The sequence below is a fragment of the Microtus oregoni genome, unplaced genomic scaffold, assembly GCF_018167655.1.
Source record: "Microtus oregoni isolate MIOR12 unplaced genomic scaffold, Mior012 000070F_ref0000104, whole genome shotgun sequence".
In the NCBI taxonomy this organism is placed as follows: Eukaryota; Metazoa; Chordata; class Mammalia; order Rodentia; family Cricetidae; genus Microtus; species Microtus oregoni.
The window spans coordinates 8,019,444-8,042,753 of NW_024543977.1; the positions used below are offsets into that span (position 1 = coordinate 8,019,444).

Sequence of the window (23,310 nt, forward strand, 5' to 3'; positions counted from 1 at the left end):
ATTGTTCTGTGGGAAATGATGACAGTCTTACAAATGCCCATTTAGGCAAAGCACCTTTTGATAGCAGTCTTCGTGCAGCATGTATGATTCAGCCAAAAGGAGGACCAAATAGTATTTACTGCTCACATTGTAAATGTGAAATATACAGCGATTTATTACTGTTTTCCTACCTATGCCGAATGACCAGACAGAAGAAGTCACAAATTGTCTGAATAGCCACAAGATGAATTTTTGCCCTCATTTTGGTTTAAGCCACAAAAAGGGTTTTTGAGGCTTTTTTAGCACCACAGCTTTTCTCCTCCCACAAACCCACAATCATCATTTGATCTTATTGCTTTACTTTTGAAAAAGATCAAGTTTTACTAAAAATGAAATATGATACCTAGTATAGCACAATGTGCTAAATGATCCAGCGTTTGGTCTAACACTTTTTAAGAAATATTTTTAAACATAGAAAGGAATCTAACAGAACCATCACTGAGGTATAAAGAACTAAAATGTGACCGAGGAATAATATGTTTGCCTAAATAAGTGAAAATCAAGTATTTCTGACCAAGTCTCATAGGTCTCAGATGCTGTAGTTTTGAATGACACCATTAAAATAAACTTGGTTTACTCTGATGTCTTCAACACAGCGTCTAAGATTACTTACTACATCATAACACTAGTGAGATAAACTACTCTGTTTCTCCCAGTGATGCTTCCCCAACACTCTCTAGGCTTAGGTTACGACTCTCCATGACTTGACAGCATGGGTTAGAGTAAAAGAAGCTGCAATTCTGTCGCTGCATCTTGCCACACATGTCAAAGAAGTAACAGACATATGTCATCAGCATGCAATAATGAACGGAAACAGTTAACTCAGAACAATGCAGAATTTCCAAAGCATATATCAATTACCCAAGTGCTTCTTCTTTCAGATGGTCAGCTGCTAAATAATCTACCTTAACAACAATTCAAATGCTGAGGCTCAAAATCAGCAGACAAGAACATTTCATGCTTATTTTAAATATATTTCATATAATACATAAGAATAGCTTTTCACTCAGACCATAGTAGTAGCTGTCAGGAACAGGTCTTAGTCTTTGCTAGATTAGCAAAGCTCTTAACATCCCTGCGTCTCAGATGAGGAAACTGAGGCATTTTTGTTAAGAGTGCTCCCAGAGGCTCCTTTCTTCTCCTTTTCCCTCTCTGTTGCTGAGATGAGCGTTTCCATGCTACCAAATGCTCCTGCCATGGTGCCCTGTCTCTCACAGGCTGAAAGCCATACAATCACTTGAAATTAATTTATATTTCCAATGTAGCATACAGCAGAAGTCATTTTATGTAGGGTTTTGGGTGCCTGTACTAAGACTATAATTTGTTACCTGGGGGCAGCTATGAGGTTCCCCACTGTGGCCCTGTCTTGACTGGAAACCAAAATGACCCTTTTATCTTTACTAGCTAACTATCTCAAATGTTTGGCTTCATTGACATGACATCATCCTGTTGGTTCACCCTCTCCAAAGGGAAGTTCAAGATGGCATACTCTGTTATGGAGTACTGTGTAATCGATGTACAAGTCTTATGTGTACAAGTTCCCTGTGCTTCCTATCCCTCTGAAGGAGAATAGGGGTTGATGTGGGAGTGTCATATATCAATCTGTTGATTTCATTGGTTAAGTAATAAAGAAACTGCTTGGCCTCATAGGTTAAAACATAGGTGGGTAGAGTAAACAGAACAGAATGCTGGGAGGAAGAGGAAGTGAGCTCAGAGGCCATGCTCCCCTCTCCCGGACACACGTGATGAAGTTCCGACCCAGGATGGACGTAGGCTAGAATCTTCCCAGTAGGCGCACCTTGGGGTGCTACACACATTATTAGAAATGGGCTAGTCCAGGTGCAAGAGTTAGCCGAGAAGAGGCTAGATATAATGGGCCAAGCAGTGTTTAAAAGAATACAGTTTGTATGTTGTTGTTTTGGGTAAAGCTAGGCAGTGGTGGGAGCTGGGTGGCGGAATGCAGCCTGCAGCTCCCACAACAAGGGGTTGGCTATTTCTTTTCCACAATCATCAACCATCTTCAAGATCTCTACACCTTGACTTTCTTCATTCTTCTCTGGCTTACCACACAGATTAATGACATACTCAACTATCCACTCTCCCTCAGCCCCGCAGAGAGGGCTTCATGGTCAGTGCTTAGAGGAGAACAAAAATGGCCAAGTGTCTTCTTTTCCCAAGGGAAACACCAAAGCTATAACAACATGATAACTCCAAGATACTGTAAGGCTCACCTGGAAGGAAGGAAAACCAGAAATGGTGCTGCCACTCAAGGGCTGAGGAGGAGAGCTGATGGGAATGGAGGCATGTAGCTAAGATACCTACTAGAACAGAGGAGAGATAGCAGGGCTAAAGGGTCTCAAGGAGCCTCCTTTCAGCACGGAAGGATTTAGTCTTGACCTCTGGGTGCTGTGTGGACTGGAATCTGGCGTGTTACATGTATTTCTGAGCAAAGCAAATAATTTCAGTATCTGCCAGGTTAGTGGTCAACTCTACTGTTATTTGGTGTGAGAAAACCATATCCCTTCCTCCAAATCACTCACCATCAGCCTCAGTTAACAACTCACAAAGGATCTCACCTTGCTAAGATTCCTCACTCTTCCATTTATGCTCATTCCCCAAACTGTCGTGCTCAGTTTGAAAGAATTACCAAGAGACACTATGCTCTTCTACCCCCAAAGTTTTGCAAAACTGTTGGCTTCAGTCCTGAAAGCTGGCGTAGCTCTGACCACATTTAAAGAAAAACCAAGTCTCCTTTGTCTCAATAGCCTGCCTGCAGCAAGCAAGGCAGGCCCTTTGTTTACGAGCTACCCAAGCAGCATGGAGATCCAATCTGGGAACCAGGAGAGCCATCATTGGGGTGAGCCCTTTGTTTACGAGCTACCCAAGCAGCACAGAGATCCGATCTGGGCACCAGGAGAGCCATCATTGGGGTGAGTGAGATTCTGACCCGCGGCAGCAGCCCACAACAGGGAACTCAGACGTTCCTCATCCCTCCTACACTTCCTGGTCATCCTGCAGGGGCTACACTGCCCAATACCTCCTCTCTCTCCCTATCCCACCAAGCTTGCATCCAGAACCACCCCCCCCCCGTCTGCCTCCCTCCTCTCTTTGGCCACATAACATCACCCAGCTCAGCCTGTTCGGGGGCTGGGACCGAATCCGAATCGGGAGGGCAACCGGGAGGGCGGTAGTTCCTTTGTCTCAATAGCCTGCCTGCAGCAAGCAAGGTAGGCCCTTTGTTTACGAGCTACCCAAGCAGCACAGAGATCTGATCTACGCACCAGGAGAGCCATCACTGGGGAGTGACATCACTGGGAAGGCACATCGGGGGGAGACCTGATCCTATAAAAGAAGATCCATAGGGGAGCATTCGGAGGAAGAGATGGACAGGCGCCAATGCAAGAATTCACCCAACAATCTGAAAAACAACATGAAACCACCAGAACCCAGCGACCTCACAACAGGAGGACATGAACACCTTAATCAAGAAGAAGTAGAAAAAATTGACTTTATGAAAGTGATAGAGGCCCTTAAACGGCATGTAAAAAAAATTGCCCTTATAGAAATGGATGAGAAGTATAACAGAAAGTTTGAAGAATTGAGTAAATCAGTGAATGATACCCTAGGAAACCAAGGAAAAACAGTCGAGCAGATAATGGAAACAGTTCAAGACTTAAAAACTGAAATGGAGGCAAAGAAGAAAACACACACAGAGGGCCGGCTGGACATGGAAAAAACTAGGTAAACGAATAAAGACTACAGAAACAAGCATAACCAGCAGAATACAAGAGATAGAAGAAAGAATCTCAGATTCTGAAGATAACATAGAGAAAATAAACGCACTGATCAAAGAAAACAGCAAGTCCAACAAACTCTCATCACAAAACATTCAGGAAATATGGGACACAATAAAAAGACCAAACCTAAGAATAATTAAAGTAGAAGAAGGAGAAGAAGTGCAGCTCAATGGTCCAGAAAATATATTTAATAAAATTATAGAAGAAAACTTTCCCAACGTAAAGAAAGATGTACCTATGAAGGTTCAAGTAGCATACAGAAAAACATATGGATCAAAAAAAAACCATCCCCTCACCATATAATAATCAAAACACAAATTACAGAATAAAGAAAGAATATTAAGAGCCACAAAGGAAAAAGGCCAAGTTACTTATAAAGGTAAACCTATCAGACTTACACCTGACTTCTCTATGGAAACCATGAAAGCCAGAAGGTCCTGGATAGATGTACTGCAAAAACTAAGAGACCATGGATGCAAGCCCAGACTACTATACCCAGCCAAGCTTTCTTTCACTATAAATGGAGAAAACAAAATTTTCCAGGATAAAAACAAATTTAAACAATACGTAGCCACAAACCCAGCCTTACAGAAAGTAATAGAAGGAAAATCACTAACCAAGGAGTCCAACAATGACCACAATAATTCAGACATCTAGAGACCCTTCAACAGCACAACTCAAAGAAGGGAAACACACAAATTCTACTACTAAAAAAGTGACCGGAGTTAACAACCACTGGTCATTAATATCACTTAATGTCAATGGGCTCAACTCACCTATAAAAAGGCACAGGCTAAGAGATTGGATACGAAAACAGGATCCAACATTCTGCTGTTTACAAGAAACAAAGCTCAACCACAAAGACAGGCACCTACTCAGAGTAAAGGGCTGGGAAAAGGCTTATCAAGCAAATGGACCTAAGAAACAAGCAGGTGTGGCCATATTAATTTCTAACAAAGTTGACTTCAAACTTAAATCAATCAGAAGAGATGGAGAGGGACATTTTATACTCATAACAGGAACAATTCATCAGGATGAAGTTTCAATCCTGAATATCTATGCCCCTAATATAAAAGCACCCACATACGTAAAAGAAACATTACTAAAACTCAAGGCAGCCATCAAACTGCACGCACTAAGAGTAGGAGACTTCAACACTCATCTCTCACCAATGGACAGGTCAATCAGACAGAAACCTAACAGAGAAATTAGAGAATTAATGGAGGTAATAGATCAATTGAACTTAACAGACATCTATAGAATATTCCACCCAAATAGGAAAGAATGTACCTTCTTCTCTGCAGCTCATGGAACCTTCTCGAAAATTGACCACATACTCGGTAACAAAGCAAACTTCCACAGTTACAAAAAAATATTAGAAACCTCCTGTGTCTTATCAGATCACCATGGATTAAAGTTAGAATTCAACAACAATGCTACCCGCAGAAAGCCTACAAACTCATGGAAACTGAACAGTCAACTACTGAACCATACCTCGATTAAGGAAGAAATAAAGAAAGGAATTAAAGTCTTCCTGGAATTCAATGAAAATAAAGAAGCAACATACTCAAACATATGGGACACTATGAAAGCAGTCCTAAGAGGAAAGTTCATCGCACTAAGTGCCCACTTAAAGAAAACAGAGAAAGCACATATTGGAGACTTAACAGCAAACCTGAAAGCTTTAGAAAAAAAAGAATCAGACTCACCTAGGAGGAGTAGAAGACTGGAAATAATCAAACTGAGGGTAGAAATCAACAAAATGGAAACACAGAAAACAATTCAAAGATTCAATGAAACAAAAACCTGGTTCCTGGAAAAAAATCAACAAGATTGATAAACCCCTATCCAAACTAATCAAACGGCAGAGAGAGAATATGCAAATTAATAAGATCAGAAATGAAAAGGGGGACATAACCACAGACACAGAGGAAATTCAGAGAATCATTAGATCTTACTACAAAAGCCTGTATGCCACAAAACTGGAAAATTTAAAAGAAATGGACACTTTTTTAGATAAATACCATATACCAAAGTTAAACCAGGACCAGGTGAACAATCTAAATAGACCTGTTAGTCGTGAAGAATTAGAAGCTGTTATCAAAAACCTCCCTACCAAAAAAAGCCCAGGACCAGATAGTTTCAATGCGGAATTCTACCAGAACTTCACAATATAGAAACAGAAGAGTCATTGCCAAATTCCTTTTATGAAGCTACAGTTACTCTGATACCAAAACCACACAAAGACTCAACCAGGAAAGAGAATTACAGGCCAATCTCACTCATGAATATCGACACAAAAATCCTCAACAACATACTGGCAAACAGAATCCAAGAACACATTAGAAAAATTATCCATTATGATCAAGTAGGCTTCATCCCAGAGATGCAGGGCTGGTTCAACATACGAAAATCTATCAATGTAATCTATCATATAAATAAACTGAAAGAAAAAAACATATGATCATTTCATTAGATGCTGAAAAAGCATTTGACAAAATTCAACATAGTTTTATAATAAAAGTATTGGAGAGATTAGGGATACAAGGGTCATACCTAAATATAATAAAAGCTATATACAGCAAGCCGACAGCTAACATCAAATTAAACAGAGAGAAACTCAAAGCCATCCCACTAAACTCCGGAACACGACAAGGATGTCCACTCTTGCCATACCTCTTCAATATAGTGCTTGAAGTTCTAGCAATAGCAATAAGACAACATAATGGGATCAAGGGGATTCGAATTGGAAAGGAAGAAGTTAAACTTTCGTTATTTGCAGATGATATGATAGTGTACATAAGCGACCCCCAAAACTCCACCAAAGAACTTTTACATCTGATAAACACCTTTAATAATGTGGCAGGATACAAGATCAACTCCAAAAAATCAGTCGCCCTCTTATACACAAAGGATATGGAAGCAGAGAGGGAAATCAGAGAAGCTTCCCCTTTCACGATAGCCACAAACAGCATAAAATATCTTGGGGTAAATCTAACCAAGGAAGTGAAAGATCTATTTGACAAGAACTTTAAGGCATTGAAGAAAGAAATTGAAGAGGATACCAGAAAATGGAAGGACCTCCCTTGCTCTTGGATTGGGAGGATCAACATAGTAAAAATGGCAATTCTACCAAAGGCAATTTATAGATTCAATGCAATCTCCATCAAGGTCCCATCAAAATTCTTCACAGATCTTGAGAGGACAATAATCAACTTTATATGGAAAAACAAAAAACCCAGGATAGCCAAAACAATCCTATACAATAAAGGATTTTCTGGAGGCATTACCATCCCTGACTTCAAACTCTATTACAGAGCTACAGTAATGAAAACAGTGTGGTACTGGCATAAAAACAGAGAAGTCGACCAATGGAATCATATAGAAGACCCGAATTTTAACCCACAAACCTATCATTACTTCATTTTCGATAAAGGAGCTAAAAGTATACACTGGAAGAAAGAAAGCATCTTCAACAAATGGTGTTGGCACAACTGGATGTCAACCTGTAGAAGAATGAAAATAGACCCATATCTATCACCATGCACAAAACTCAAGTCCAAATGAATTAAAGACCTCAATATCAGTCAGAACACACTGAACCTGATAGAAGAGAAAGTGGAAAGTACCCTACAACAGATGGGCACAGGAGATTGCTTCCTATGTATAACCCCAGCAGCACAGACATTAAGGGCAACATTGAATAAATAGGACCTACTAAAACTGAGAAGCTTCTGTAAAGTGAAGAACACTGTCACCAAGACAAAAAGGCAACCTACTGACTGGGAGAAGATCTTCACCAACCCTGCAACAGACAAAGGTCTGATCTCCAAAATATATAGAGAACTCAAGAAACTAGACTTTAAAACACTAATTAACCCAATTAAAAAATGGGGCACTGAACTGAACAGAGAATTCTCAACAGAAGAAGTTCAAATGGCCAAAAGACACTTAAGGTCATGCTCTACCTCCTTAGCAATCAGGGAGATGCAAATCAAAACAACTTTGAGATATCATCTTACACCTGTCAGAATGACTAAAATCAAAAACACCAATGATAACCTTTGCTGGAGAGGCTGTGAAAGATGGGGGTACCCTCATTCACTGCTGGTGGGAATGCAATCTTGTGCAACCACTTTGAAAATCAGTGTTTCAGTTTCTCAGTAAATTCGGGATCAACCTACCCCTGGACCCAGCAATATCACTCTTGGGAATATACCCAAGAGATGCCTTATCATATGACAAAAGCATTTGTTCAACTATGTTCATAGCAGTATTATTTGTAATAGCCAGAACCTGGAAACAACCTAGATGCCCTTCAATGGAAGAAAGGATGAAGAAAGTGTGGAATATATACACATTAGAGTACTATGCTGTGGTAAAAAACAATGACTTCTCGAATTTTGCATGCAAATGGATGGAAGTAGAAAACACTATCCTGAGTGAGGTAACCCAGACCCAAAAAGATGAACATGGGATGTACTCACTCATAATTGGTTTCTAGCCATAAATAAGGGTCACAGAGTCTACAATTGGTGAACCTAAAGAAGCTAAATAAGAAGGTGAACCCATGGAAAAACATATAGTTATCCTCTTGGCTATGGGAAGTAGACAAAATTGCCGGGGAGAAAATTGGGATCTTGGGGATGTGGTGGGATGGGGTAAGGGGAGATGAGGAGAGAAAAGTGAGAAGGGGAGGATGGGGGGAACTTGGGGAAACAGGATGATTGGGATAAAGGAAGGTTGGATAGGGGAGCACGGAAGCACAATTCTTAGTTAAGGGAGCCACCTTAGGGTTGGCAAGAGACTTGAACCTAGAGTGGCTCCCAGGAGCCCAAGGCGATGTCCCCAGTTATTTCCTTGGGCAGCTGAGGATAGGGAACCTGAAATGACCCTATCCTAGAGCAATAATGACGAATATCTTGTATATCACCATAGAACCTTCATCTGGCGATGGATGGAATAGAGACAGAGACCCACACTGGAGCATTGGACTGAGCTCCCAAGGTCCCAATGAGGAGCAGAAGGAGGGAGAACATGAGCAAGGAAGTCGGGACCACGAGGGGTGCACCCACCCACTGAGACAGTGGAGCTGATCTATTGGGAGCTCACCAAGGCCAGCTGGACTGTGACTGAAAAAGCATGGGATAAAACTGGACTCTCTGAACATGGCGAACAATGAGAGCTGATGAGAAGCCAAGGACAATGGCACGGGGTTTTGATCCTACTTCATGTTCTGGCTTTGTGGGAGTCTAGCCAGTTTGGATGTTCACCTTCCTAGGAATGGACGGAAGAGGGAGGACCTTAGACTTTTTCCACAGGGCAGGGAACCCTGACTGCTCTTTGGACTGGAGAGGGACGGGGAGAGGAGTGGGGGGAGGTGGGGGAGGGGGAGAAGGGTGGGAGGAGGGGGAGGGAAATGGGAGGAGGCCCAAACTTTTTTTCCTTTACTCAATAAAAAAAAAAAAAAAGAAAAAGAAAAGAAAAACCAGGTAAGGGAGGTGGACAGACAAACATAAGGTCATGGGGGGTTATGACAGTGAAGGCTGGACAGACACTGGCTAGAAGGTTAATGCGAGTCAAACTAACCATGGTATAAATGATCTGCCTGAACCTCACATTTTACAGTATTGGGGACTGAACCCAATGCTCCCCCATAGACTTGTAAATGCTTGAAACCTCCTGGAACTCTGCTATTAGAACTTACTTTATGATGGACCTACTGCTATAGGAAGCTTACACCATGGTTACTGCCTCGAAATGAATGGAACAGAACATCATTAACAAATATTCAAATTTTCATTAACAATCATTCAAACATTCATTGACAAATATATAAATATCCAGTGTCTTGACACATCTTGTGTTACAGTGCATTTGCTAATTCGTCTCCAACACAGGCTCCACAAGTACACCTATGCACTCTTGAGGTATGTTTCCCAGTGCCATCACAATACGGAAACAAAGCCAAACACTTTGCCTCAGAGACTAAGGCAGGGTGTTCAAGACGTAGGGAATTTTAGCTTGAAAACTTCAACTACAATAAGCTTCAAATTTAAGTTCTTACTGTTTTCCTCACTTGCTCAAAATTACAAACAAAACAGATACTTACCGACCAGGACTACAAGCCTGTATTTCTCATGAGCCTGCCGCCGGTATGGTGTCACTTCCTCATATGTGGGCACGTCCGCTGTGTCGTACTGGTCACTCTTTCTGCACTCATACATAGACTTGTTAGTTTTTTTATCTTTTCTGCTAAGACGGAAACTTCTTCTAAAACCAGCTACAAATAAAAAAAATAGACATATATGCTTAGAAATTATTTAGTGTGTTTCAAACTAAAAATTAAAATTTCTTCAAGTCAAATATTAAAAGCCTTCTATATCAGTTCCACAATATAAAATAAAATTCAAGTATCCTGTATAGGTGCAAAAATATATTTGCTTTAAAAAGAATATTGAGGTTTGGTGAAACAGTGCCTGCTGAGGCAAATTCCAGCTCTAGACCTGCAGAGCAGAATAAGAGAACTGACTTGCTCAACTGTCCTCTGACCTCTACAGGCAGGTTATGGCATGCACACATCCACACATATCCACACATACATGAAATTAAAAAATATAATAAAAATTTAAAATAAAAAGTAATAAAGTAGATTAGTAGAATACTTTGAATTTTTCTTTCTTTTTTATTCTTTTTTTAATATTTATTTATTAAAGATTTCTGCCTCCTCCCCGCCACCGCCTCTCATTTCCCTCCCCCTCCCCCGATCAAGTCCCCCTCTCTCATCAACCTGAAGAGCAATCAGGGTTCCCTGACCTCAAGCTACAAAAAGGAAACAATAACATATGTATGAATAATTATTTCCTTGGGTTTGAGAAAGTAAAAGGAAGAAGAAAGGCAATACTAAAGTAACAACAGTTGTGGTTTGGAGTGGAGCTCATTTGGTTCACTACTTGCCTGGCATGAAGGATGCCTGGGTGGGATGCCTAGCACAGTACTGCCCCAAAATGGGATCTGTGCTACACATATGAAATTCCAGCAGTCGGGAGTAGAGGCAGGAGAGCCAAAAGTTCAGGGTCATCCTCGGCTACATAGTGAGTTTGAGGCCAGCCTGGGTTACATGAAACCATCTCAAAAAATGAAAAGTATAAAAATCAAAGAGTATATATGGAGTTAACTGAGACACCTTATGGTGTCAGCTTAATAAAAGGAAAATCAGCAAATACTGTTGCAATGTACAGTGAACTTATATTTTAACAAGAAAATTTTAAAACAGCAAAGAATGAATGGATTAATAAAAGTCACTCAGTGACTCTCTAAAACTAACTCTGGATTTGAGGCAATCCTAGGTTATTTAGGAGGAAAGGTTACTTACAAAGGACTTCATACAAGAAGTCTCACCATAGCTCCCTCAGAGATAAAGAGAAGTGAATGGGACCATTCCTGAAACCCATTGGCATCCCACAGAGAGTGAAAAGCAAGTGAGGCAGAGGCCAGCATGCTGCCCTGGTCCCAGCAGGGGAGAATCCTAAAGTCAAACAGGAGAGAATGCAGCAATCTGTGAAGGGCTTAAGGGAAAAGCTGTATGTGTATGCTCCTCTCTTCACAGGACACTGAGGAAATGCCAAAAACCTGGTCATCCAAGGGTCCGTTCCCCAGCCCCACCTTCCAAACAGCATGCCCCAGGGAAATCGCATGTTGAGCAGTGATCTCAGAACAGTCTCTGCCTAAGCTGGCAGAGTCTGCTTATCTGTGCTCCCAACTCTGTCACCAGTGACAAGATTTGTGATTGATTATTCTGACAGGATGACATGAGATGGTGGTGTTTCAGAGTTCCAACTGCAGGTCCTACAATCGCAATCCCTTCAGGATTCTTTCTGGTATGGAAGTCATCACTCTAGATTTTGAGTAATGGCTGAAACTGGAGAAAATTCCAATGAGAAAACTGTAGCTAAACCCTGACTTCTGAGAAACCACTTAGCTAGTGGGGTCTTTACAACTCATGGGTGCTCTTATACTCCCACTATAAACAGGAAGGTGAGAGCAGGGGAGGGGAAGGAGGGGAGAAGGCAACGAGATTCTAAAGTAAGACTATGAAAAAGATAAGGATGTGCTCCATGGGATGGGTGGCGGTACCTGCTCTGCAGGGTTTCACATAGAACAGGTATTTAAGAATTCACTAGATTTACTTTTAAAAGAAAGCTGCAGCAACTACAAGCCCACTCACGCTATGGTTCAAATTGTAAATTTCAACCAAGGAAGCAGGGTGTGAGGAGACTTTACACCAGACCTGAAGTTGGACAGGACTCTGTACAGCACAGGACTTTGAGCTAGTGGGACAGCAGAGGCCACAGGCTGGTGACTGTTACCCTGGAATTCATCCCCACCCTCAGCTTTTCACAAGCCATGTCCTAGAACAACCTTGCCCAAGAAACTCCATTTACAAAACACAGGGAGAAAATTGGTCATGCGGCTACAGAGTTCTTCCAGAGAACAGGTATCCACTGAGTTCTAGAGAGAAGGAGATCCATAAAGGCTGGGGGGGGGGGGGGAGTGAGGGACACAGACTGGAAGTACCCCCCTGCCATACAAGCCATGAATCTATGCAATTCTAGTATTCTCTGTAAGGCTCCTTTTCTGTAGTTAAAAGCATGGATAACAGCAGCATCTTCCTCCCAGGTAAAGGAGAGGCTAGTCAGTCTTGGCCCACAGCAAAGACTTGTGCAAGTCTCTTGTAGATCCACGCTGTACTGTGTCTCCCACTATCTGACTGAGCCTTTAGGGCAAGCATGTGGATTCCCATAGCACAGTCTCTCTCAAAAAGGAGAACACTACATCTGGAGGCTCATTAATCAGTTTTAAATGGGCTCTTGTAAAAAAGGAAAAATAGTAAAATGAAAGCCAGATTTAAATATGTGAATTGGGGCTGGGGTGTCACTGTGTAGTATAGCATGCAGCTTTCATGAGGCCTTGGGTTCCCTGTCTCCAGGGCTACAATTTATAAACAAACAATTATTTTAAATGCCGTATTGACTGCCCATTTAAAAGGAACGCAATAGAAAGGCTTAGTATGCAGTAACTGTTTTTTTTTTTACATTCTTTTCTAGGAATTCATGTAATTTTTGTTGCCAAACTTAATTTTTAAGACCATCCTTCCCTCCAGTCTTAGAATTTTTTTTACTTACTTCTCCACATCATAAAGGTATATGTATTATTTGCACACTTTATGTATATATACTCATATGCATATACATTCTCACACATATTTTTGTTAACATATGCATGCAAAGAAAACAGGAAGAAAAATTCTCAGCTCTGAACCAAGAGTTAACAAGCTATAAAACCTAACTTTGTTATTGTAATCTTTTTTCAAGAAAAACCCAAAACCAAACCAACACACACTCAGACACGTACACACACCCAAACACTGAAACCAACACACACTCAGACATGTACACACACCCAAACACTGAAACCAACACACACAAACACACTCACACTCTAATTTACTTTCCTAGAATCTGTCCTTTCACAGCTTGTGATTTCCCACCTCCAGCTGTAAATGAGCGCCCGCTTGTCAGTGCCCCGTGGCTGAGTTTCTGAGACTTATATCGAGGAAAGGGGGTTGTTTAAGAACTTCCTGACTTTGGACTTTTCTGGGTTCCCTTATTAAAGTGAGCCTAAATGTCGTGATGCTGAACTGAAAGGAAGCAGGGGGTCTTCTCAGATGAGCATTTGTAAACACGGCATCTGGTAAGCTGGCCGTAGCAATCGGTGCTCAGCCAGGAGGCTTCGGGAACAGAGGGACAGGAACTCTATCAAGGAATTCACGTAAGGGAACAGTTGCACATGAAATGTATTTCCCTTATAGTTCATATTTTCGTAATTTATAACAGGCTCAACATTTTTATGGACAGGTTTGTTTCCAGGGAAGTTTATCCACAGCTGCTAGAAATCCTTTGAAAGGAACACGGGTTTTATTACAATAGAAAAGTGACATCAGAGGAGGACGCAGCTGTGTTATCTAATACTTCACAGTAGTGACAATTCCCAGCCACCTGCCAATTTATCATCTAACCCTACAGCTCTACTTAAAGACATTCACTATGTAGGGGAGACTATAAAGAGAGCTGCTTGGTATCTGAAACAGCTAGTCCACAGCCCTGGTCCAGCTGTAAGCATCACCCGTGATTTCCTGAGGCTACGCCGCAGGAAGTGAGACTCTTCCTGCCCAGGATTCTTCCAATGGGCCAATAACAAGACCTGTTGCTTATCTAACCATCCGCCCACAACAGCTTCTCGTGGCTCTTTAGATCCTGCAGTGCTGTGGCCAGGGGAATGCCACACATCACTGTTATTACAGATGGTAGTTGATTGAACATGTTCATGTCATTTTGCGTCTCTCATTTCTTATGTCACTGCTCGGTGAGTGCTCACTGATCAGTCTTTGCGTCAGCCCTTCATTACCATACACACAGCTAAATGTCAGCAAGACAATGAGCCCTCTGCCCAAAGTGGTCACCCTTAACACTGAACTGATTTTAAAGAAATCCTAAATTGTGTTGGAATATGTACCTTTGATTTTGATTTCTCCCACTGTCTTAAGGGCTCTGCTTTCTGACTTCCAATAAATATTCTCCTAGATTTTCTGAACTTTAAGAAATGGGATACACGGCTTTATACTCCATTTTTTAAAAAATCCCATCTGGAACCACTGAGAAATAATCATGACATCAAGCCCGTGAAGTGTGGCTGTTAACTTTCTATTTTCCTAAATAATTAACTAATGGTTCTAAAAAATTCTGAAGGAGAAGGACCCCTATACAACTTCATGTTGAGACACATGCAGAGGCTTTCCACTGTTTCCGTCATGACAGGGAAAAAAGGGGGATTCGCGATCTGAGCTGAGCTCATCCCCTGGTTAGTGGTGGCAGCAGGTGGGTTTCCTGAGAACTCACCAGGTGACAGGCACTACTCATAGCACTGGAACTGGGTTAATTTATTCAGTTTCCTCAGCAATCCTAGGAGGGGAGTTGAGTGTGAGTACCCTTCCCCTTCACCATAATAAAGAGTGATGGGCAAAGTCTGCCTTAAGTATTCCACAATGAAGTAATCACAAATAAAGTGAGAAACGCCACCCTGCTTTCAGATGTGGGACAGGGAGAAGGACAAGCCAACTACCAAAGAAAGGCATCAGTTAACCTATGGGTTAAAAGGGTTTTCCTAGTGGGCTGTTTTCTTTTCCTTTCTAAATTAAGTAAGCATTCAAGTTCCTTTGTATTCAAGGTAAGCTGTAAAGCACAAAAAATACAAGACTATGTCACTGGCCTCTAGAAGTTACTCATCCTCCGGGAACACACAAGGCAGTTCTTAAAGACTAGAGTTTACAGTGTTTTCACAACACGGGATCCTTATTGTAACCTGGGATTCTTTCAAAGACCTAGAATGTCTGGTTTGATTTTTTTCCATTTTTATACCAAAACAAAGCAAAATAAAACAAAACAAAAACATCAGTTGTAATTTGGTCATTCTTAAAACTTGCATCATTCTGTACCCGTATAACATAGTAGCCAAGAGTATCAAACATAATGCTTGTGCATGGAATTTGACGGCATGTTACTAAAGTAAGCTTTAACATTGTGGGAAACAGTACATCTCTCTACTCCACAACTCCACACATTGATATTAATTTTAACAGTAAGAATAATTTAGAAAACAGATACATAGAAATATGGAAACAGTTAAATGATGAAATAACCTCCCAGAGAAATAGGATTGAAACCACTAAAATTACAAATTATAGGGTACCACAGAAGCAAAATAAAAATTAGAAGGATGAGAAAGGCTATACTAATTGCACTTAACATATCAGCTTTGTCTCTGCTGCTGGAAAAAGTGTTACGAACACAGAGATGCAGAAGAAAATACTTTAAAGAAAAACAATGGCTGTGCTGAGTAGAGAAGGTTATGAAAACGACTTTATTATTCAAACTCACCACACTGTGTGGCTTTACAATTTAGTAGAAAAACAAAACAGTTTATAATATATGGCCGCACAAATGAAGTCAGTCTGGACAGAAACAGTTGTACGGTTTCTCTCAACAAAGTACACAATGTACATTCCTTATCTCAGAAGCAGGTTCCAGGCTCCCGAATTTTGATTCAAACACCAAGTTTCTGTATAAATGATGGTTGGAAATAATCAATAAATATAAATACAAAGAAAACTATGAAAGCGAAACCAATGGCATGTTATAAGTGCATAACGGAGTACAAGGAATCAAGACCAAGAGGACAGAAAGCCAGAAAAAAAGGTGAAGACAAAAAAGTACATTGTTTTAAAAACTCAACCTAGAAGAAAACGTCTGGTGGTTATTATGAAATCAGCAGTCACTATCTTCTTTCGCTCTCATAGGTAAATTCAATGAAAAGCAAATGTTTAAATTTTTATGATCTCACTTCATTTTTTTTTTTTAAATAGAATTGTGCCCTTTAGGAGGACATGTCATTAAAATGCCAATTTCATAATGAACTCTGAAATCCTTTAGGCCGAGCAAACCCCACTGACAGCTCAGAGTCAGACGCCGACTTGAGCTGTGTACCTTGGCTTTTCATTACTCAGAGAAAATAAATCTACCCATCATGTCACCACCTGCGATGTGTCAGACAGGACAGTTTCAATCTCTGACTTCAACTGTTTTACATAAGCAATCCCTGGTTGATAACATCAGGCGCTATGCATTGCTAATGTTTAAACAGGCTTTTCGTAGGATTACAGTTCACAGATGTTCAGAGCACAAAAAGAGAAAGTGAAATCTTCTTGAATACCAGCAGTGTAAATATGTCACGGGTATCTCAAAACTCAGAGACTTCTAAAAGAATCCATCTCTGTATCCTTAATGTATGAAAAAACGTATCGAGATGCAGACACAGTCAAAATAAAATGCTCAATTTTTCCTAAAAGGAGTCTAAAACTAAGCATTTTACAGCTTTTATCTCCATTTTAAATATAGTGAAATATAGTTCCCATTTTTATATACCGGGAGTACTGCCAAAAACATCATATGAAAAATGTTTTTTTCTGCATTTAAAAATCAGAACAATTTAACCATGCAAATATTTACCTAATATCTAAATTATAAGAAAGAGTAAATTTTACTATAAAGGAGTGTTTAAAAGAAGATTTTTAAAACCCTGCGGAGACACTAATAAAAACTAAACAGCTGGAAGTTATTCTACAATATTAGGTTCTTGACAAGGAAACAGTGAGCATGTCCTCAAAAACATTTAGACTGTAAGATTGGTGCCCTCATCAAATCGGCACAGGCATATTGACACATCAGATTCGTTCGTATCACTGATAAAAAGATGCCCACATGGTCAAATGTCTTTTTCATTGCTGAGTTGATGGCTGGTAGTTACTTGTCCAGTTAAACATTACCCTACAGACAATAAGTGATAACCAAGCGCATCTTAAAGTGACAAGTAGCAATCCTGGTGGGTGAAGGCTTGAAATGCACAGAAGAGAAAGTATGAACAGAGAAATGTGGGTATCAATGAGAACTGGAAGGTCTGGATGCATGAGCCTCCAGCCACCTCGCAGTGCAGAGAAAATCAATAAAGAGCTATGTCATGATTATAGTAAGCTACACATACTGTGAGTTCTTATTGCATTGGGAGTGGGGGAGGAAAGAGTTTTTTGAACAAGTTAAGAAAAAACCCACCTCCAGCCTGTTACAGGTTCACAGCTTCCTTTGCAGTGAGCTGCGTTCAAATCCACAATGGTCCTTGAACCATCCAGCTCATTTCAAGCTAAAAATAAAACAGAAACTCAAAGTCCCCGTTACAACCCTGGAAGTTAAACGAAGATATGAAGTGCAATTTCCAAAGGAAAAATAACTTCTATTTTAAGATTTTCTAATCACAGTAATGCCCAAAATTTATTGTTGAAATAAACAACTGGAAGAAACCAAAACATCACCCCCAAAACACAAAACAGAGAAACTGTATGAGGATTTAACTTTTTGCCAAGCAGCTAATAAAGAAATGAATTCTTACTTATACTTTCAAAATTATGACAAAATACAGTATGCAGGTCCAAAGCTGCAGCTCCAGACAGAGGGAAAATTGGATCTGAAACTTTAGTATTTTTTTCTCAGTTTGAGACTATCCTTACAACCTAAAGTTCTCCAAGTAGGGATCATTTCTGTCAGGAAACAAGTGTTTCCAAGCAGGAGTCCAGACTCGTTGAGATTCTGCAGAGTTCTTTTGTGCTCAAGATAGAACGTGCATTACTTTTGGGGGAAATGCTTCTAAATATTCTCTTCACGAATTCTATCTCATGGAAAACATCACAGTGGTGTATTTAAGAACAGGGCACTTTCCAGCACAGCACTCTGTAATAAGTGAGTAGAATACTTGGCTAAATAGAAATTTTCATTCAATTTATTAAATCAGGTGTGCTCTTAAACACAAGGGAGCCATGGGTAGAAACAAGAGCCTGCCTTAGAAAAGCACATAGACATAGAGAGATAGCATCTTTTAAAAAAAGCAACATCACAGAGTTCTGGTTTTATTATTTAACTTTAGGCTAAACACTTTGGTTAAAAAGAAAGAGCAGTCTAGGTCCCAAAACTGATCTTGTTTTAAAAGAATGCAGGGTGTGCTCCAGCAAGGACAGAAGCAGCAAAAATTCAATTCTTCAGGAAATCATTTGCAGCAAAGAATTAGAAAACACATGCTTAATGCACGGTGCCCCTGAACTGATTACAGCAAGATTCCTCTAATGAATTAGCCAGAGGCCAATATCCAGTAATTCATACCAATGTCAGAAACTGCTTCATACTGATTGTTTGGGGCCAAGGCAAGAAAAGAAACAGATTTTTATAAAGCTCTTCTGCTGGGGAATGAGTACAGAAGTCCGAGCACCAGCTTCCACATCACACAGCAAAGTGAAAGAATCCTGCAGAGCCTTAATCCTAGTCATTTGTGTAAATATGTAGTGAACAAACATGCATGCCATGTGCCAACCAATGACAATCTCTATATGTTGTTCATCTACACATGAAGGATATATTTACTTACCCATCATGTATCTATCAATATCAATCTATAATATGGGCAGCTTCTGACTTACAGGGATTCAGCTTTAAAATGTGTTACCATTTACAATTTCTCTTTACAGCGTTCTATTGATTTATCTTCATGTAATTACAAAACGTTACACATACTACGAACAGCTCACAATTATTGTCCAGCCATCCAGCTTCTTCCTGCTTTCCAATAAAATAGCCCAATCTTTTTCACTGATGACAACACTGACCTTTAAGAAACTGGTTCCATGCCAGTCAGAATCACATTCCGCAGTCAATCCAATCAGTGAAGCCTCAGCTAATAGAGGTTTAAAGCACCAGTTGTCAGGTGGCACACACCTGTGATCCCAGCACTGAAGCCAGAAGCCAAAAGAGGGCACTGCTACCCTGCAGCTGGAGTCAGATGTGACTGTGAGCTACCACATGTGGGAGCGGGGAATGACGTGCTCTTACCTCTAAGTCTTCCTTCCAGCCTCTTCTCAGAAAGTGAGTCGTGGTATAAGATTAGCGAGCTTCATGTTTGATTTTCATGTACTTAAAGTGAAAATAACCAGCTGGGCGGTGGTGGCGCACTCCTTTAATCCCAGCACTCGGGAGGCAGAGGCAGGCGGATCTCTGTGAGTTCGAGACCAGCCTGGTCTACAGAGCTAGTTCCAGGACAGGCTCCAAAACCACAGAGAAACCTTGTCTCGAAAAACCAAAAAAAAAAAAAAAAAAAAAAAAAAGTGAAAATAACCAAATGTCTTCCCCCAAGTTGTGTCAATACATGAGGCTATGATCCAGTGTAGGAATCAAAGACACTGGTCCAAGGATGGCCTTTCTGCAAAGCAGAAAATGTCTGATTTTCCTTCTCTGGATATGGAAGTGGGTGACAGAGAAGGGTATGGCCCTAAAACAAACCACAACCTCAGCTATTCTAATTAATCTTTGGGAAAGATCATACATAAAGACCACATTCCTAGGTGATTTTCCATAGATATCTCAGAGTCAGAGGCATGTGTGATGTGGCAAGGATCGATACAAATCTATCCCGTACAAGCCAACGTTCTTCCAAACAAGTTCACTACAATGTGTCTCGGGAAGTAGCAGTGTGTGCCTATCACAGAATGCTGTGATCTCTTAGAGAGAGACACGAAATGACTGCAATGCTAAGAACCCACAAAGGTGATTTTTCTCTTTAAAGCAACAATTACCAGAAACAGATCTAAAGTACTAGAAAAGCCAAGAGGAGTAACTCATGACTATAATCCCAATACTCATGAAGCGGAGGCGGAAGGATCATGAATCAGATAGCCTGGCCAAAGAACACAATCCTGCCTCAAAAAGAGCCAAAATCAAGGTGCTGGAGAGAAGGCTCAGCAAGAAGAGCACTGGTTGGTTGTCCTGAGGAATCTCCTTCAAATTCCAGACCCCACATGGCAGTTCACAACCACCTGAAACTCTAATTCCAAGGGATCTGTTGCCTTCTCCTGGCCTCTGTGGGTACTGTATGCACACAGCATACAGGCATACCTGCAGGCAAAACTCCCAAATACATAAAAGATAGAAAATCCTTAAGCCAAAAATGAATAAACAGAAGGTAACAGTGTCTCCTCCCCCAAACCCCATATTGCTCAGCTATCTGGCCAAGATGACTGTGGAAATTCCTCTTAGTACAAAATAATAATATTCAAAATGTCTGTCCTGAGAGTGAGTGGTAAAGCAGACCACCATGTGGGTGAGGGGCCTCTAAGCAGGGGAATGCCAGGCCAGAATGAGCACAAAGGAAGTGCTACAAGACTGAGATCCCTGTATCTCGCTGACGACCTTCCCTTCCAGTTTATCAGTTTTTATTGTGAAAAGGTGCATCACAGCTAACACTGTCCTCAGTTCTCATCCTGATTCCTTGGCAGCATCATTCCTTCCCCCTTAAATCCTGGTTTCCTGGGGGCTCTTCTCTCATCTGGGGCACCACTTGTCCTCTGGCTGTCTCATCTAGCTTCACTGTTTTAATAGACTCTGCTATTTACAACTTCCACATCGATGGCCTTGACTTCTGGTCCTCACATGTTCGTCCCACTGTCAAACCCACAAGGATGCCTTCAACACTCTGTGCCCCAAACAGGACACTCAGGCAGATCGCTCCTCCAATCTTTCCTATCTCCATAAACATTTAACTCCATTCTTGTAGTTACAATGACCTGAATTATATACTCATAGACAACTCTCGTACAAGTCCAGAATCTGATCTTCCTGCTACCTCCAATGGAAATATCCTTGTTCAAAGCTCATCATTTCTTAACTAAATCACTACAGTGTTTCTCTGCTTCTGCCCTGCCCCCTTCAGATCCTCAACCCACCACTTGTCACATCCTGCTGCACAGACTGAGCTTCTGGTCACTCTGCTCTGAGCACACAGGCCCTCTTGCACAGACCCCTGCTTATCCCATTGCTTTGATGATTATTTCCCCACAGTGCCCACTCCAGCTTTCTGATTAACAAGATCATTTCAGGGAGACTCTCTTCTTTAATGAGACAATTCCTTCACTACTCTGCCTTCTTCTCAGTACTTACTACCATCTTATAGGTTATATATAGCTGCTTCTCCTCACTGCTACATTTTACTCACTAGTTTACATTTTATGCTCCAATAATTATATAACTTATTTAACCTCCCAACAGGGAGAGTGACCTTTTTGTCTCTGCTTTTAAAATTAAAAACACATGGTAATGGTTGTGCATCTCTTCATGACTCCCAGTGCCATGCTCTTAGGCCATCCTCCCACACTGACTCCACTTTGGCCAGGAGACCTATTCTGATCCCTAAAAGACTTTAACTAATGGGAACACTCTTGAAAGTGCTGCTTTCTCTTGCTGGACTCAGGAACCCTGAGAACCCTGTTTGGAAAGTTTCCTGGGGCATGAAGACTACATAAAGGGTTGGAGAATGGCTCAGTAGGTAGAGAACCCAGTTTCTGATCCTCAGCACGTAAGCCAGGCACTGTGGAATACACTTATAGTCCTAACACTTGGTATGTGGGGGAGGCAAGCATATCTTTGAGGTTTGGTGGCCAACTAACTATAGCCAAATCGGTGAGCTCCATGTTCAGTGAAAAATCCTGTATCCAAAAATAAGCTAGCGAATGGTTGACACTGACCTCAGGCTTTTATGTGCAAGGACCTACATGCGTTCAGGCGCGGGCGCACGTGCACACATACACACACACACACACACACACACGACACATTTGTTACATGTGGTCTTGTGTGTGTGTGTAACAAAAGAGCTCACTCAGTTAAACTCCCCACAAATCACACAGACCCCAGCCAGCAGACCACAACAATCACCAGGCTGAGCCTGGGCAGAACCAAAGCCTATCTCAGATCAACTGGCCTAAATGCTTGTTGTGTGAAGCTGCTAAGGATTTCAGGGAGGTGCCAGTCCACAGAGCACTGGGCACACTGCGCTGCTCTGGAAAGAAAACTGATGGAGGAAGGTCATTGGTTAAAAAATAAAGAAACTGCCTTGGCCCATTTTATTGGTTAGAACATAGGTGGGTAGAGTAAACAGAACAGAATGCTGGAAGGAAGAGGAAGTGAGCTCAGAGACGCCGTGCTCCCCTCTCCTGGGCAGACGCGATAGCTCTGCTCTCTGAGGCAGAAGGCGATACAGCCAGCCACCAGGTCAGACATGCTGAATCTTTCCTGGTAAGCACACCTCGTGGTGCTACATAGATTATTAGAAATGGGTCAAGAGGCTGAAACTAATGGGCCAGGCAGTGTTTAAAAGAATACAGTTTGTGTGTTGTTATTTTGGGGCATAAGCTAGCCAGGTGGCCTGGGTGCCGGGGATGCAGCCCCGCCGCTCCTATTACAACAGAAAACAATGGAAGAAACGTCCTGGTTTTCTCTGGTGTCCCAAATCTTAAGACTTTTCTGTAAATTCAGGTGATGTGCATACAAGGAGACCATAATTTTAGTTTGGTTGATAACATGAGATCTTTATTAGGAGAACTGAGAATACTGTGTTTGGAGTTTCTGATATGTTTTACAAACCCAAAACCCAAAAGGCAGCAGCAGAGAAGCAGACTATAGCTGTTATCTTTATGCAGATGTGGGACGAAGCCAGAAGCATTAATTGTGTCTTTTGGTTCTTAGGTGAACACCATTTACTTCCCAGCCTCAGTGTAATTGTCATAAAATGGGTAGAATATCCCAACCTCGATGTATTGGAGACTATACAGATACTAAATACCTAGCACAGTATTTGTTCAACTTCCTCAGTAACCAAAAGAGCTTTTGCCACGCATAAGAGTGTTAGTCTTAAAACGAAGCTGAAAGGTAGATGCTCGGCCTTGTGTTTCCACACATTCCGCAACTGCTGAGCACAGAACTCGATGGCT

General features: G+C 41.2%; 1 protein-coding gene across 1 annotated transcript in view; it reads right to left on the reverse strand.

The window, feature by feature from the left end:
- The window catches only part of Mpp7 (membrane palmitoylated protein 7), a 232,795-nt gene that overhangs the window by 24,594 nt on the left and 184,891 nt on the right, over nucleotides 1-23,310 (reverse strand). The window contains exon 12 of the mRNA XM_041641578.1: nucleotides 9,949-10,119. Coding sequence (XP_041497512.1) covers nucleotides 9,949-10,119 — 171 coding nt within the window. The remainder of the gene's footprint in view (nucleotides 1-9,948; nucleotides 10,120-23,310) is intronic.